General features: G+C 39.1%; 1 protein-coding gene across 4 annotated transcripts in view; it reads right to left on the bottom strand.

Moving 5' to 3' along the window:
- RMDN2 (regulator of microtubule dynamics 2) overlaps positions 1–11,470 on the bottom strand; it is a 76,991-nt gene extending 65,521 nt beyond the window's left edge. The window contains exons 1-2 of one of the 4 annotated variants that reach the window (XM_036070387.2): positions 11,334–11,470; positions 2,246–2,713 (exon numbers count right to left, since the gene is read on the bottom strand). In XM_036070387.2, the coding sequence (XP_035926280.1) occupies positions 2,246–2,697 (452 nt within the window). In that variant the 5' untranslated portion in view covers positions 2,698–2,713; positions 11,334–11,470. Of the gene's footprint in view, positions 1–2,245; positions 2,714–9,657; positions 9,727–9,908; positions 10,082–10,161; positions 10,256–11,333 lie in introns of those variants that run through there. The other 3 variants (XM_078056198.1, XM_036070382.2, XM_078056199.1) reach the window with 3 other exon arrangements.
- Positions 11,471–13,170: the final 1,700 nt, after the last annotated feature.

Genomic DNA, 13,170 nt, shown 5'->3' with positions numbered 1-13,170 from the left:
TTTATTGAAGTATAGCTAAACAGGAAAAAGTTTCCCTCTGCTGTATTAAGGGCCATTCACTGTAATCTAGTCCAAGTCATTAGGGCTCCCTTGCCTCTATCCTAGTATTCTATTGCTAACAAAGGCACCCAGGATTGAGCAAGAAGAGGGAATGTCTTACCTGACATCAATCTTAAAGTTTTTATTAGCCATCTGTGACTCTTACTTATAAATTTCACAAATCCTTATGAACTCACATAAACGGTGTATGCCTATACCATTACTTGAAGTTAATTAAGTCCCACAGTTACCTTGTTTTCATTTGTCCAAACTTATCTTTTTTTAATTTTAATTTCAATTAGCCAACATATAGTACATCATTAGTTTCAGATGTAGTATTCAATAATTCATCAGTTGCGTATAACACCCAGTGCTCATCACATCACGGGGTCTCCTTAATGCCCATCACCCAGTTACCCCATCCCTCTACCCGCCTCCCCTCCAGCAACCCTCAGTTTTGTTTCCTGTAGTTAAGAATCTCTCATGGTTTGTCTCCCTCTCTGATTTCTTCCCATTCAGTTTTCCCTCCCTTCCCCGATTGTCCTCTGCGCTATTTCTTATATTCCACATATGAGTGAAACCATACGATAATTGTCTTTCTCTGATTGTCCCAAACTTATCTTAAACTTATGAAAGGTTGCCTCTCTTCCTAGAATTTTAGAAGTTCTTGAACAAGCCTGTGCTCAATCTAACGTGGGTCTTTTTAGATGAAGGGCATATTCAGCCTTTTGGCCTCCACTCCTTTACCAGGACTGCCGTCTCTCCTCCCAGTCTAGGGGATCTTCTCTGGCTAGTCCTTAAACTCCATTATGTCCTTTCGAAGATGTGCTTGCCAAAGTTGCACACAGGATTCCTCATAAGGAAATGCCCTAGATTTACATAAAGGTATGATAACCATTGCTGGTCTTCAATAACTCATCGATGTCCAATGTTGTGTTGGGATCTTTGTCCTCATTAGAGTACAAAGCTGTTGTTCTCTATACCCTTAATAATTTACAGGGCCTTTTCAGATTTATAGTTCTGGAATATTTAGAACTCTTTTCAATTCCTTTTAAACACTCCACTGCCAATTTTAAAATCAGTCTACAACTTGTCGCTGTTCAGGAACACAAATGTTTAAAATCTTCCTGTTATCTAGATCTACCACTTGTGGCTCTTCCCTATCTGAAAGATTTTTCATAGAGTTATGTCTCCAGTTCATATATAAAAATGCTAAGTAATTCCAGTCCTAGCATGATATCAAAGACTTGCTCCACCATTTACATTTCTTTATCTATGAAATCACACTTTTATCCCTACCCTTTGTTTCCTCTCTTCTCCCTTCCCCTCTCTTCTCCCAATTCCATGGTGATTTAGCAGAACACTCATTCATTCGTGAAATATTTATTGGCATCTACTCTGTGCTAGGTACAAGAGCAAGGCGTTAAGAATATAACAAAATAAACATAGTGTCCCTGCCCTAAAGAACCTCTAGTGATTCTTTATTTACTTGCCTATTTTACACCTCAGAAACACTAGCTGGGCACAGGTTTTTTTAAACTCATAAATCATTTGTTTTTCTTCTAAAAGAATATTTTTTATGTTCTTGGTTTTAGAATTCAAAGGTTTACCACTGAGGATGGTGAGGATGAAACTGAATCACTTGTACCTTCTCAAATCTTTTTAGGTCTTCACTGCCCAATTCCGTAAGCCACTAGTCCCATGGCTATTTAAATTAATTACAATTAAATAAGATTAAGAAGTCAGCTTCTCATTTGCACTAGCTACATTTCAGGTGCTTAATGGCTAAGGTGGCTAATGGCTACCGTACTGGCAGCATAGATTTAGACCTTTTCCGTCATCACAGAAAGTTCTAGCTGAGAGCACTTCTTGTACAGTTCTTATATAAGGGGTGACACCATGGCCACATATAAAAATAGGTTACACATTTTGGCAAACAATTAATGACTTTTTTATTACTCACATGATGGCACCTGGTGCTAGCAAGTCACTTACATTCTTTTTGTCATTGCAGTCTAAACTATCTTAAATACAGACCACTATTGAACATAGTTTTAATCATGATGTAAGCCAAAAAATCCTTTCTTTTTTTAATCTTATTCGTAGCAAAATACATAACTGGAAATGTATAATGAAGGTATCTAACTAATAGCAATAATGAGATAAATAATCAATTCAGCATGGGAAACATCATCAAGAAACTTACCCTCCTTCACTTTCTGCTTCCTCTGAACTATTGCTTGTTCCAGAACTTTGAACTGTGGCAAGCCTTCTTTTTCTAGCTCTGTGCTGAGGACTTATCTTATGAACAGTTATCCTCCCTCCAAGTTCACCTTGTATATATTCCTCCAGCTTTGGAATGGTTTCTTTAAGAACTCTGATTTCCTCTTTGAGTTCTTCCATATTTGTCAGTAATTCGTTTAACTTCTCCAGTATCTGAAGCTGCCTTCCTTGAAAGATTGCGGCTGTTCCTTGGCCATTACACATTTCATCTTGAAAAGTCACGGAATCAAACTTATTACCCAGAGAAAGAAAGTTAGGTAAATTCAATGTTGTCCTTGATTTACGAACCTTGTGGTACCACAAAAGAAGCAAGCTGATTCCAGTAGTTCCCACCATGATACCAAGTATCAGTTCTTTGTTTGTGGAATGAGGCATTTCTTGGGTTTTGTTTCTAAAATTGAAAGCATAAATGTAAATGAATGTTGTTTCTGTCTTCGCCCAAGACAAAAATATTAAAGCTTTCTCAATCAAGAGAAGTCAAGTCTACATCATAGACACACACACACGATAAATCATAAACTAAAATTTATAAATAATAATAAGTATAATATATTTACCCCTAAAATGTATGTGGCCCCATCGAAAGATTTACTTTAAGGATATCACTGAAGTCCAGTGTAAAGTTTCAATTTTAATTCAGAATTTGTATTCTACATGACTGATCTGAATTTTTAAAGAGTATGATGTATAGTGGTAAAAGCATCATTATACATTTCCGAAAAAAAAAAAGCTATTTGAGAATTCAAATTGTGCTTAACTGTGTTTCACCCTTTATCTGTGTAAAATTAGTATGCTGATTTCTGAGTCTTATCCAATCTGTAAGGAAGTCCAAGGAGCTTTTTCTTAGTACCCAGTTCACACATATACTTAGAGTAATAAACATTTTAAAAGCCCAAGGATTTGGAATATAAAATATATCAGAAAGCTCTGGCAAGTTTATAACCCACCTCATCTCTTTTTTTTTTCAGCACACAGAGCAAAAATGCTAACACATGCAGGCTTCATCTCCTTTCTCCTTTTGACCCAGAATGCCTCTGCTCTTTACATTTCTATTTCTGTCTGAGGTCTTAATGTTTTTATTTTCTTTCAAATTTTCCTCTTTTTTAAAGTAGCAAAAATGTCCTTTCTTTGACTCTTCTCTCCATCTGAACTTTCACTGTTTTACATTCAAGGTTCAAGCGTTAGCCTGCCTAATTCCACATAAACTCAGCTACTCTGACTAAATGCACCATGATTTTTCTTTGGTATATCCCATCTTCACAAGTTTTATTGTTTATCTCTGTTCTTAAAATCAGAAGACCATTAATGGAAAACAATAGTATAATATAATTCATAATATACTATTAAATAAACATATATAATATTATATACAAATATATAATATTAAATATATAAATAAGTATATAAAATATAATAATATAATATAAATATAATATTTATAATAATATAAAGTCCTTTTCCTTCCAAGACTTTAAAATGACAATAAGTATGTTAGTACTATAATAAACTGTGTTTAGAATAAAATATAGTGAGGCTTCTTTACAGACTTTGAAGTTCCCCAAATTATCTTCCCATCAATATCCAGTACTTTGCAAACACCCTTATTAAATTTTGTTAGCAATTTGAGAGAAATGTTACAAATAATGGTAAACTGTCTGTTATAGGAATTTAAATTCATGAAATTTCTGGTTTGTTTTTCTTGACACTTTCTCAAGGAGCAGACTGATATAGCACTGCTACCCATGATCCCCAAGAAAGAGGAAACAAATGAGGGAAGTCCTATGATCTCCCTGGTTTTTAATTGGAGGCATTTTTGGACTATGGCACAGGAAGGGGAAAACCAAACAAAGCCTGGTAGTCTATTGAGCTGAACAGAGAACAGAGTTCAGAGAAACTGAAGGACCTAGAATTCGTGTGGCACAGTACTGAAGATGAGGAAAGTATGTAGAGAAAGAGCTCTAGAAATATGTGTAGGAGTCTCCTTAAATCTTTAACTGAATACCAGTCTGAACATGCATAATCAAACCCCATCAGGCCAGGCAAATGAACAATTTCCAGGAAGCTATAAACCTAACTATTCCTAAAGATTACACAAATTCCCACCAGCCAGAATAGAGAGTGTTTACCAAATATCTGAGACTTTTTCTTTTTTTTTTTTTTTTTATCTGAGACTTTCAGTAGAGATCTCAGAAGGGTGATGCCTTGGAAATGAGGCCTAATTAACCCTAGAGTTAAGATCTATTTAGACTTGCTCTAAAATAGATTAAAAACGAGCCTCCAAAGGATCAAACTAATTCACAAATAATTTAACTGTATCCAAGAGAAAGTCCAAAACTCTTTAAAGGAACTGAAAAAGTTCAGAATGCAATGACATAAAATCGCAATGTTGATCATCCAATCAAAAATTACTCAATACATAAAGAAGCAGGAAAATGACAGAGATGATGTAATTAGCAGACAGGATGTTAAAACAACTATTACAAATATGTTCACTATTTAATATAAATATCAAAAATATGTTAAAGAAAAACATAAACAGGATGAGGAGAGAAATAGAAGGTATTAAGCAGAACCAAATAGAACTTCTGGAGATGAAAAATAAAACATCTGAAATAAAATTTTATTGAATGAGATTAATAGAAGAAAAAGCATTCTGGAGAAAAAAGTCAGCAAACCCGAAGACAAAGCAACAGAAACCATCTACTACAGACTAAATGTTTGTGTCTTCTCTAGATCCATATGTTGAAATCTTAATTCCCGTGGTAATAGTATTAGGAGGTGGGGCCTTCAGGAGGCAGAGTCTTCATAAATGAGATTAGGGCACTCATAAAACAGAACCCCCAGATACCCCTCCACCCTTCCACCCTGTAAAGTTATAAGGAGAGGGTGCCGTCTATGAACCAATTGGCCTTCATAAGACAACGAATCTGTCAGTGCCTTCATCTTGGATTTCCCAGCTTTAGAACTGTGAGATATAAATTTCTGTTGTTCTGTAATAAATCTTCTGCTGCCACCCGGTCTATGGTATTTTGTTACAGCAGCTCCAATGGACTAAGACACCATATAAAATGAAACACAGAAATGAAAAAATTTAAAAAATTTTAAATTTAAAAAAATTTTTAAAAATTAAAAAATATGTGTATATACATACACCACACACACATATTAAGAGTAAGAAACAAAAAAATGAAAAACCAAGCACAGCCTATGGCAATATCGAGCAGTCTAAGACATATATAGTTCAAGTTATAGGGACGAAAAAGGGGTATACAAAGTATTTGAAAGAAAAATGGCCAAAAAATTTCCAAATTAGACAAAAACACTGAAAACCAGTGATAAAGAAGGAATCTTAAAAGTAGTCAGTGGGGAAAAATGACATCATGTGCACAGAGAAAAAAGGATAAGATTACAGCGCACATTGTCTCAGCGAATCACCTTAGAAACTATTCAGGCAAAAAAGCAATGGAGTGTCATCTTTAAAGTACTGGAAGAAACTGTCAACTTACATTTCTATACCCAGTGAAATAGTTTCCAAAAATGAGGGTAAAACAAAAACTTTTTAAAGTGGTTATTTTTTTTTCAAGATTTTATTTATTTATTTGTCAGAGAGAGAGAGAGCTCACAAGCAGGCGGAGGGAGAAGCAGACTCCTGGCTGAGCAAGGAGCCCAACGCCGGACTCGATCCCAGGACCCTGGGATCATGACCTGAGTCCAAGGCAGACACTTAATGACTGAGCCACCCAGGCGTCCCAAACAAAGACTTTTTTAGACAAAGAAAAGTTGAGAGAATTCATTGCCATCAGACACACACTACAAGAAATGCTAACAGAGGTTCTTCAGGCAGAAGGAAAATGATAACAGATAGAAACCTGAATCTACACAGAAGATGAATTACATCAGTAGTGGCAAATACGAGGGTGAATATGAAAGTCATTTTTCTCACTTTAAGATTTCTTTATAAAACATTCGCTTATTATAGCAAAAATGATATTAACCAACTGTGGGGCTTATAACATATGTAGAAGTAAAAAATGAGGCCAACAATAGCCCAAAGTATGGGAGGGGATAAAATAGGACATACTGTTGTAAGGGTCTTGGATTATAATGCAGTGTCATAATAGTAAGTTAAAGATGTACAGTTGTAAATCCAAGGGCAAACACTAAACAAACAAGAACAGTTTAAAAAACTCCATAAAGGTATAAATAATAAGCCAAGAGTGGAGATAAAAATGTAATAGTAAAGATATTCAATTAGTCCAAAAGAAGTCAGAAGAGGGAGAAAAAAGAACAAACGGGCAAACAGCAAGTAAGGAGAGAAGAAATGATGTCATGACTATATTGGAAAATGGTGCCAAAAAGATGGGAGAAATAATAGCATTTCTATTTGGGCATGGACAAGATCCAATTTTTTTTTTAAAAGGAAGATAAAATGATGAAGTAAAAGATCAGAGAATCACTGCAGCAGTAACCTTGAGAAGGCAGAGGGACGGATGGTCTGCAGTACCCAGGCACAGACGTTGACCTTTGACGGAAACACAAACCGTTCATTCATAGGAATGAAAGAAAAGGCAGATTATGTGAGCAGATTCAGGAAGGTGGGTAGATGTGACAGTGGGAGCTTATGAAAGTTCTCTGTGGATGCTTCATTGTTCCAAGTGAACTAGGAAACAAAATAAACAGCTGAGCGTGAGAACAGGGGAAGGAGCCCTGGAAAGATGCGAATTCTGAATTCAGCTGTATACCTGAAACGTACCTTCCTATGGTCTATATCCCATGATCTCACATACTTGAGCAAGCCATTGTTTCTTATACTCTAAATGAGCAACTAAATGTGGTGTTTCAAATGGTGCCACATAGGAGAGTGAATAAGAAGATTATTTCCAAGAAGTCTGCCTAAGAGAATGTCTTCTCAGATTCCTTAAGTAATATAATAGAGGATATACATTGAATGCAGGGAGGATCCTATTTGGATGCTCCATTTCATTACAGGTCTCCGTGTAAAAGAGGACTAATGATTTTAAAATAGTAACTTTCCAGAAATTACCTCAGATGTTAGTGAATATTATATCCAAGAGAATTAAGAATCCCTTCTTCTAAAGCCAAAGATTCTAGGAGAAAGGCTGTGTGCTTAATCTGGCCTGCCTGACCTCAGGGAAGTTTGCCTGGAATTAATTTTTTTTAAGCAAAAAGCATTTTTACCTAATTGGTAGAACGGAACTGTAAGTCTAACCATTCGTCCTCGCCTATCCCAAACAGGAGACAGGCCAGCAGTAGATTCGGATCAATGCAGCTGAAGTTGTGGGTAATTATTATTAGCTGTATACTTATTTCCACACACAAAAAATTTATCACCAAACTAAATTATTTTGAAAGATTATTGCAAAAAGGCAACAGATATTAAGAAAAGTCATTACGTGCCCATGACTTCCATTTGCATTACATCTAATAACCATGCATCAAACTTGATCTTCTTGGCTTTTTGTCAATAAAAAGATTAATGCAGAATGTTCATATGCTGATCCGGAGGTTTATTAAAAGAAATCTTCCTATTCTGATTGCTTTCTTGGCTCATTCCTGCTGGGCCTTCCTTGAACTTTACATGAAAAAACATAGCCTAGTTTGAAATTATTTTCATTTAATCAAGTAAATAAATTGAAGTCAAAATCTACCTAGGAAGGCGATCTTATCCCTGAGACTGTCCCAGGTTTAAATAGGCGGCCAGGAGCATGACTTTTTGTTTGACCTTTTCTTTAGGAATTATACCGATTCCAAATGATCTCTTGGAGGCAGGTCCTGTTATTATCTCTATTGCAGATAAGCAAACTGAGGCATACAGCTGTCAAGGGGCCATCTGACTAGGACAGGAAAACTGTTACCCTGATTACTCCTGGATGTACTGCTGCATGAGGAAGATTCAGAAAGCATCCATAAGGGTACGAAGGAGGATGCTGAACTGGGCAGAGATGTTCAGGATTTCAGAACTATAAAAATCAACTGGGGGAAAAACAACAATCAATCAGTGGAGCAGGTATTGCTTTTGAATAACCACAATTAGAGACTAATAGAACAAGCTATGTTTCAATTTTATATCAGTATAAAATACACCTGCTTCTAAGCCACCAATCTGAAAAATGCCACTCATTAAAAATAGTAACTAGCAGGGGCACCTGGGTGGCGCAGTTGGTTAGGTGCCAGACTCTTGGTTTCCGCTCAGGTCATGAGCTCAGGGTAGTGAGATCGAGCCCCTCCTCAGACTTACCTTGGAGTCTTAAGACTCTCCCTCTCCCTTTCCCCTCTGCCCCTGTCCCCTGCACTCACTCTCTCTCTCTAAAAATACATAAATCTTAAAAAAAAAAAAAAGTAGCTAGCAAAGTAATAAATCAGAATACTTGCTTACCTGCAGTATAATTTCAAAGGTTATATTACATTTTTTATGTAACTTTTATGTTTAATTGTCAAATTAGTGTACACTATACTTTAATATAAAAACAGTAATTAAAAAATATATTGACTAGATAATCAAATGTTAAGTATTATTCCCCTTACAAGTTTGGTTTGTAAGGTGCTAGTAATGATAGAAAATGAGACATTATTTTAATAAAAAATATTGGCATCTAAAATTAATGGGTAATACATAATTATTTGCAGATGAGAACCAAGAATCCTACTGAAGTAATAAATCACCAAAATGTTAACGCTGAAGAAATTTCTACATTAAAATTAATTTTTAGAAATGGAAATTGTGCTTTATCAAATTACAATGTTTTCAGCAATATCTAGCATATATATTCATTTAACTCAGCAGAATCTTAGGGGGAAGCACATAAAAATGTAACTCTGGTACTTGGAAGATGTATGAAAAATTTTGCAAGAAGGGTAAAGGAACATCATGGGTTACACTCAGGCCTGAGGTTTGTTTCCCAAAGGATTACCTCTGAGACCTTGAATTGGCAATCAGATTCCTCACAGCGACCTGGATAACCTAGTACTTTCTAAGTGAATTCTAATACTCCTATTTCATCAGGTTCTCACTATTTTCCCTGTTTAATAATTTCTTTTAAACTCAGGGCTCGCTGATGTTTGCCTTATTTGCAAATATCTGTGGCACTGAAAATTTGGCCTTCCTTTTGTAGTAAAATAGGCAGAGGATCGGAGTCACAGCAAAACACAACACAACAAAAATGTTTGCCGGAGGCTGAAAGGTGAGCGGAGCGGAGGCTATGAGGCGACCCAGTGTCTCCGGCGGCAAGTCCTCCGGTCTGCAGGGAGCCGCCGGGCCGGCAGCACACCGCCAGCTCCCCAAGCACCCACGACGGGCGGCCTGCGTGGAAACACCTGCGAGCTCCAGGACTGAAGCTTCCAGACGCCGGCTCGACAGGGCTGCCAGGGAAGCCGACTCTGCCCCCGGGACGGCGCAACGCGGCGCCGGCCGGCGGAAGGATGCGCCGCAGGGACTCGGCGGCGGGGCCGCCCGCGGAACCCGGAAGTGCCGCGGCGGCCGCCGGAAGTGCCGCCTCAGCCCTCCGCACCCCCGGCGCGTCGGGCCTCTGCCCACCGAGCCGCCCAGTGCCCACCTCCGCACGCACCTGGAGTTCGCCGCGCGGGCCTCTCCGCGGTCGGAGAACGGGGACCCGGGACCTGCGGCCGGGCGGACGGGAGCGGAGCGGCGGACGGCGGACAGCAGCCCGGAGCCCGCGGGTCCCCACCTTCGGCCCCGCGGCCGGCCGCGTCCTGACCCAGAGAGCGGAGGCGCCGGGGGAGGAGCCCGCGGCCGCTCGCCCTACGGCTCCCGCCTCTTCCCGCGGGGGTTCGACAGACCCGGGCCGGCGCCCAGCGCACCTTTTCCAGAAGGAGAATGCGCTCCGCCGGCGCTTCGGCCCGCGCCGCATATTGTTGCCGGGATGCCGCCGTCCCTCCAAGCCCGCCGGGCGCCCGGCCCAGCGCGTTCGTCCCATCACTGCAGCTCCCCAAACCCGCCTGCCCCTGGCTCTTTCCCGCGCCCAGACTCACCCCTCGCCCTGTATACCCTTCTTTGTTTCCCCTCCTAGGCACAACCTTGAAGTTTGATCTGCATTACAGGGTAGCGCAGACGTCTTACACTAATAAGTAATCGTGTCCGCAACCACGTTTCTTAACTTTAACTCAGGTTCCATTTTAATGACTAAAATCCCCAACCTCTTCATACCCCCACCATTCTGAGTTGCTTTTAGCTGAAAACCACAGGCTTCTCAGATCCCTAACATAAGAGATTTTACCCAACTTCACTTTTCTGTGGGTTGTACGATGAAAACAAACTCTGCCAAACAAAAACACTCCTTTCTGTATTGCCCCCACTTTGAGCTTTAAATTTAGGCTTGCACAGAACTTAGTCTTGATTACTAAATTCCCCACCAATGTACTGAATGGGATTAAAAACGGATCACTCCTATTTATCAAAAAAAAATCTTGCTCTACGAAAAATTAAAAAGCTTATTTTATCATCTATACGATGCTATTTACTGATGGGGATTCTATAGGATCCTTGAGACTATAAGGTGTTTTTTGAGTTTTAAGCAAGCTGCATTAAAGAATTAAGCCTAGCCATAGCGACAGTCATTTTATTAAAACAGAGTTATATTTTGGAAGACAGCAGGCTAACACTTCTAAGATTTGAAACTAGCTAGAAGAGCACTCCATTCCAAAAACCACTTTGACTCTTATTTTACGGTTTGCAAGGATATTACAATATAATGCTAATATTTGTTTTGTTTGACCAGGATACAATATACTGTAAACGTGTTATGCAGGGTGATCGTAGGGTTTTTTGTTTTTGTTTTTTTAAATAAGATTTGGATACAAATATGATTTGGATACTGTCTCTTCTATAATACTTAAAAGAAGCCTAAAGCACCTTGCGATTAAAGCTTTTCCAGAAGCAGCCCACTGAGTTGTTCACTGCTATGTCCTCAGTGCACAGCACAGAAGAGATCCTCAATAAAAATAGGGAGTGTGAGCTAAGAACAAGGCCTTACCAACTCTTTGCTCCAAAAGGAAGATGGCAGCTGGTACTGACTTGTTCTTCAAGTCCAGGAAGTAGGGTAAAATAGCCGGACTCCTGTACGCCTACATAACACCGGTCCCTCTCTCTGCTGCCAGTATTGTTGATTCTGTTCCTTGCTCAGTAAAAATTATCTGAGAGGTAGAAACTGAGATAGTGGTAGCCATTGACGTTTGGTAAAGTTAAAACTAAACAGCCCAGAGAGGAGCAACCCTTGCCAGGTACTGTTGTAGGGATAACCTAAAAAAGAAGAAATGACTCCCCCACCCTTACTCGAGTGTAGCGTCAAAGGAACTACTAAAGGGGGGTGTGGGAAACAACCATTAGGAGTTTCAAAGTTTCTGTTTGCCATAGACAAATGTTTGTGTTCCTCCAAAGTTCATATATTTAAACCCTAATCCCCAAAGTGATGCAATTTGGAGGCAGGGCCTTTGGCAGATAATTTGGTTACAAGGTTGGAGCCCTGTGAATAGGATTATTGCTCTTATAAGAAGACTAAGAGGCCAGAGCTGTCTTTTTCTACCACGTGAGGATACAGTGAGAAGCCAGCTGTCTGCAACCTGGAAAAGGACTCGTACCAGAACCCAACTACCCTGGCACCATGATCTTGGATTTCCAGCCTCCAGGGCTGTGAGAAATAAGTGTCATTTAAGCCCCCCAGCCTATGGTAATTTGTTATAGCAGCTGGAACTGATTAAGACACTTTTCTCCGTCACAACTAGCACAGTGCTACAATGATCTGGCCCTTCACAATTTGTCCTCACCTGCTTCTCCAGCTTTTCCCTACTAGGCATCATCCTATACTTCAGCTATAGCCAAACTGCCTTCTCATCTTTCCATAAGCCACAGATTTTCCAGTCTCTGTGTGCTCTTCAGGCTGCTCTCTGTGCCTAGAATGCCCTACTGTTTACCGCTTGTCAAAAACCAATTCATCCAGTTAAATCTGCTTCCCTTGAGAAGCTACTCTGTACATTTTTCTCCTCCCCAAAAGATGTATCCATCCATGCCCCCATCAAAACTTTTGTGGAAAGATAAGGATTAAACAAACACAAAACCCCTCCCTGCTGCCTTGCAGACGCCTCTCTCTCATACATTGTGTTATTACTGCTTGGTCAGTGACTATCGGGTCCTTGAGATTGGGACCCTCTTCAAGGCAAGGATGTATCTATCTTGGTATCCTCAGTGCGTGGCACAGTGCACATACTCAATGTTAAATAAATATTTTGAAAAAAATTTTTTTGAAAGTAATATGTATAGTCAAGAGAAAAGCATTAAGAACTTTGTAGTCCTTCCTGGGGTAAAGCGTGTGTTATGGGTTTATCAGGGTTTTTTTTGTTTTGTTTTGTTTTATTTTTTCATTTCTTGGGTTTTATCTAAGTGGTTTTGTTTCCAGGAAGCAACTGAATGACCAAGTTGGTTTTAGCCCTGTAACAGTTATCAGTCTACTCTATTGTTAACTATTCTTAAATTTCCTTGTATAATTATTTCCAAATCTTTTTATCACCTATCAACTTACTCAGGGAACAGACTATTAAAGGCAAAGAAACTGTTTAGTTAGAAGGCAATCAAGGGTTTTGCCTCCATTTCCTTGAGAAGCTATACTCTTATTTTGTTCTAGAAATTTGATCTGGATTTTACTTTAAGGCTCAGGAATTGGTGATGGTCAGATATTGCCATTTACATTCAATCTATTATATTTTTGCTCTTGGAGTGTTCTAATTTACAACCTGAATTTCTGTGAACTGTAGATTGAGCTGTAAATATAATAAGTGCCACCATGTCACCACCAACTCCTACCTCAAAACAGCAAC

The sequence above is a fragment of the Halichoerus grypus genome, chromosome 10 (genome assembly GCF_964656455.1).
Source record: "Halichoerus grypus chromosome 10, mHalGry1.hap1.1, whole genome shotgun sequence".
Lineage (NCBI taxonomy): Eukaryota > Metazoa > Chordata > Mammalia > Carnivora > Phocidae > Halichoerus > Halichoerus grypus.
Note: the sequence above shows the minus strand (reverse complement) of the source record. Positions and strands in the feature narration are given on the sequence as shown.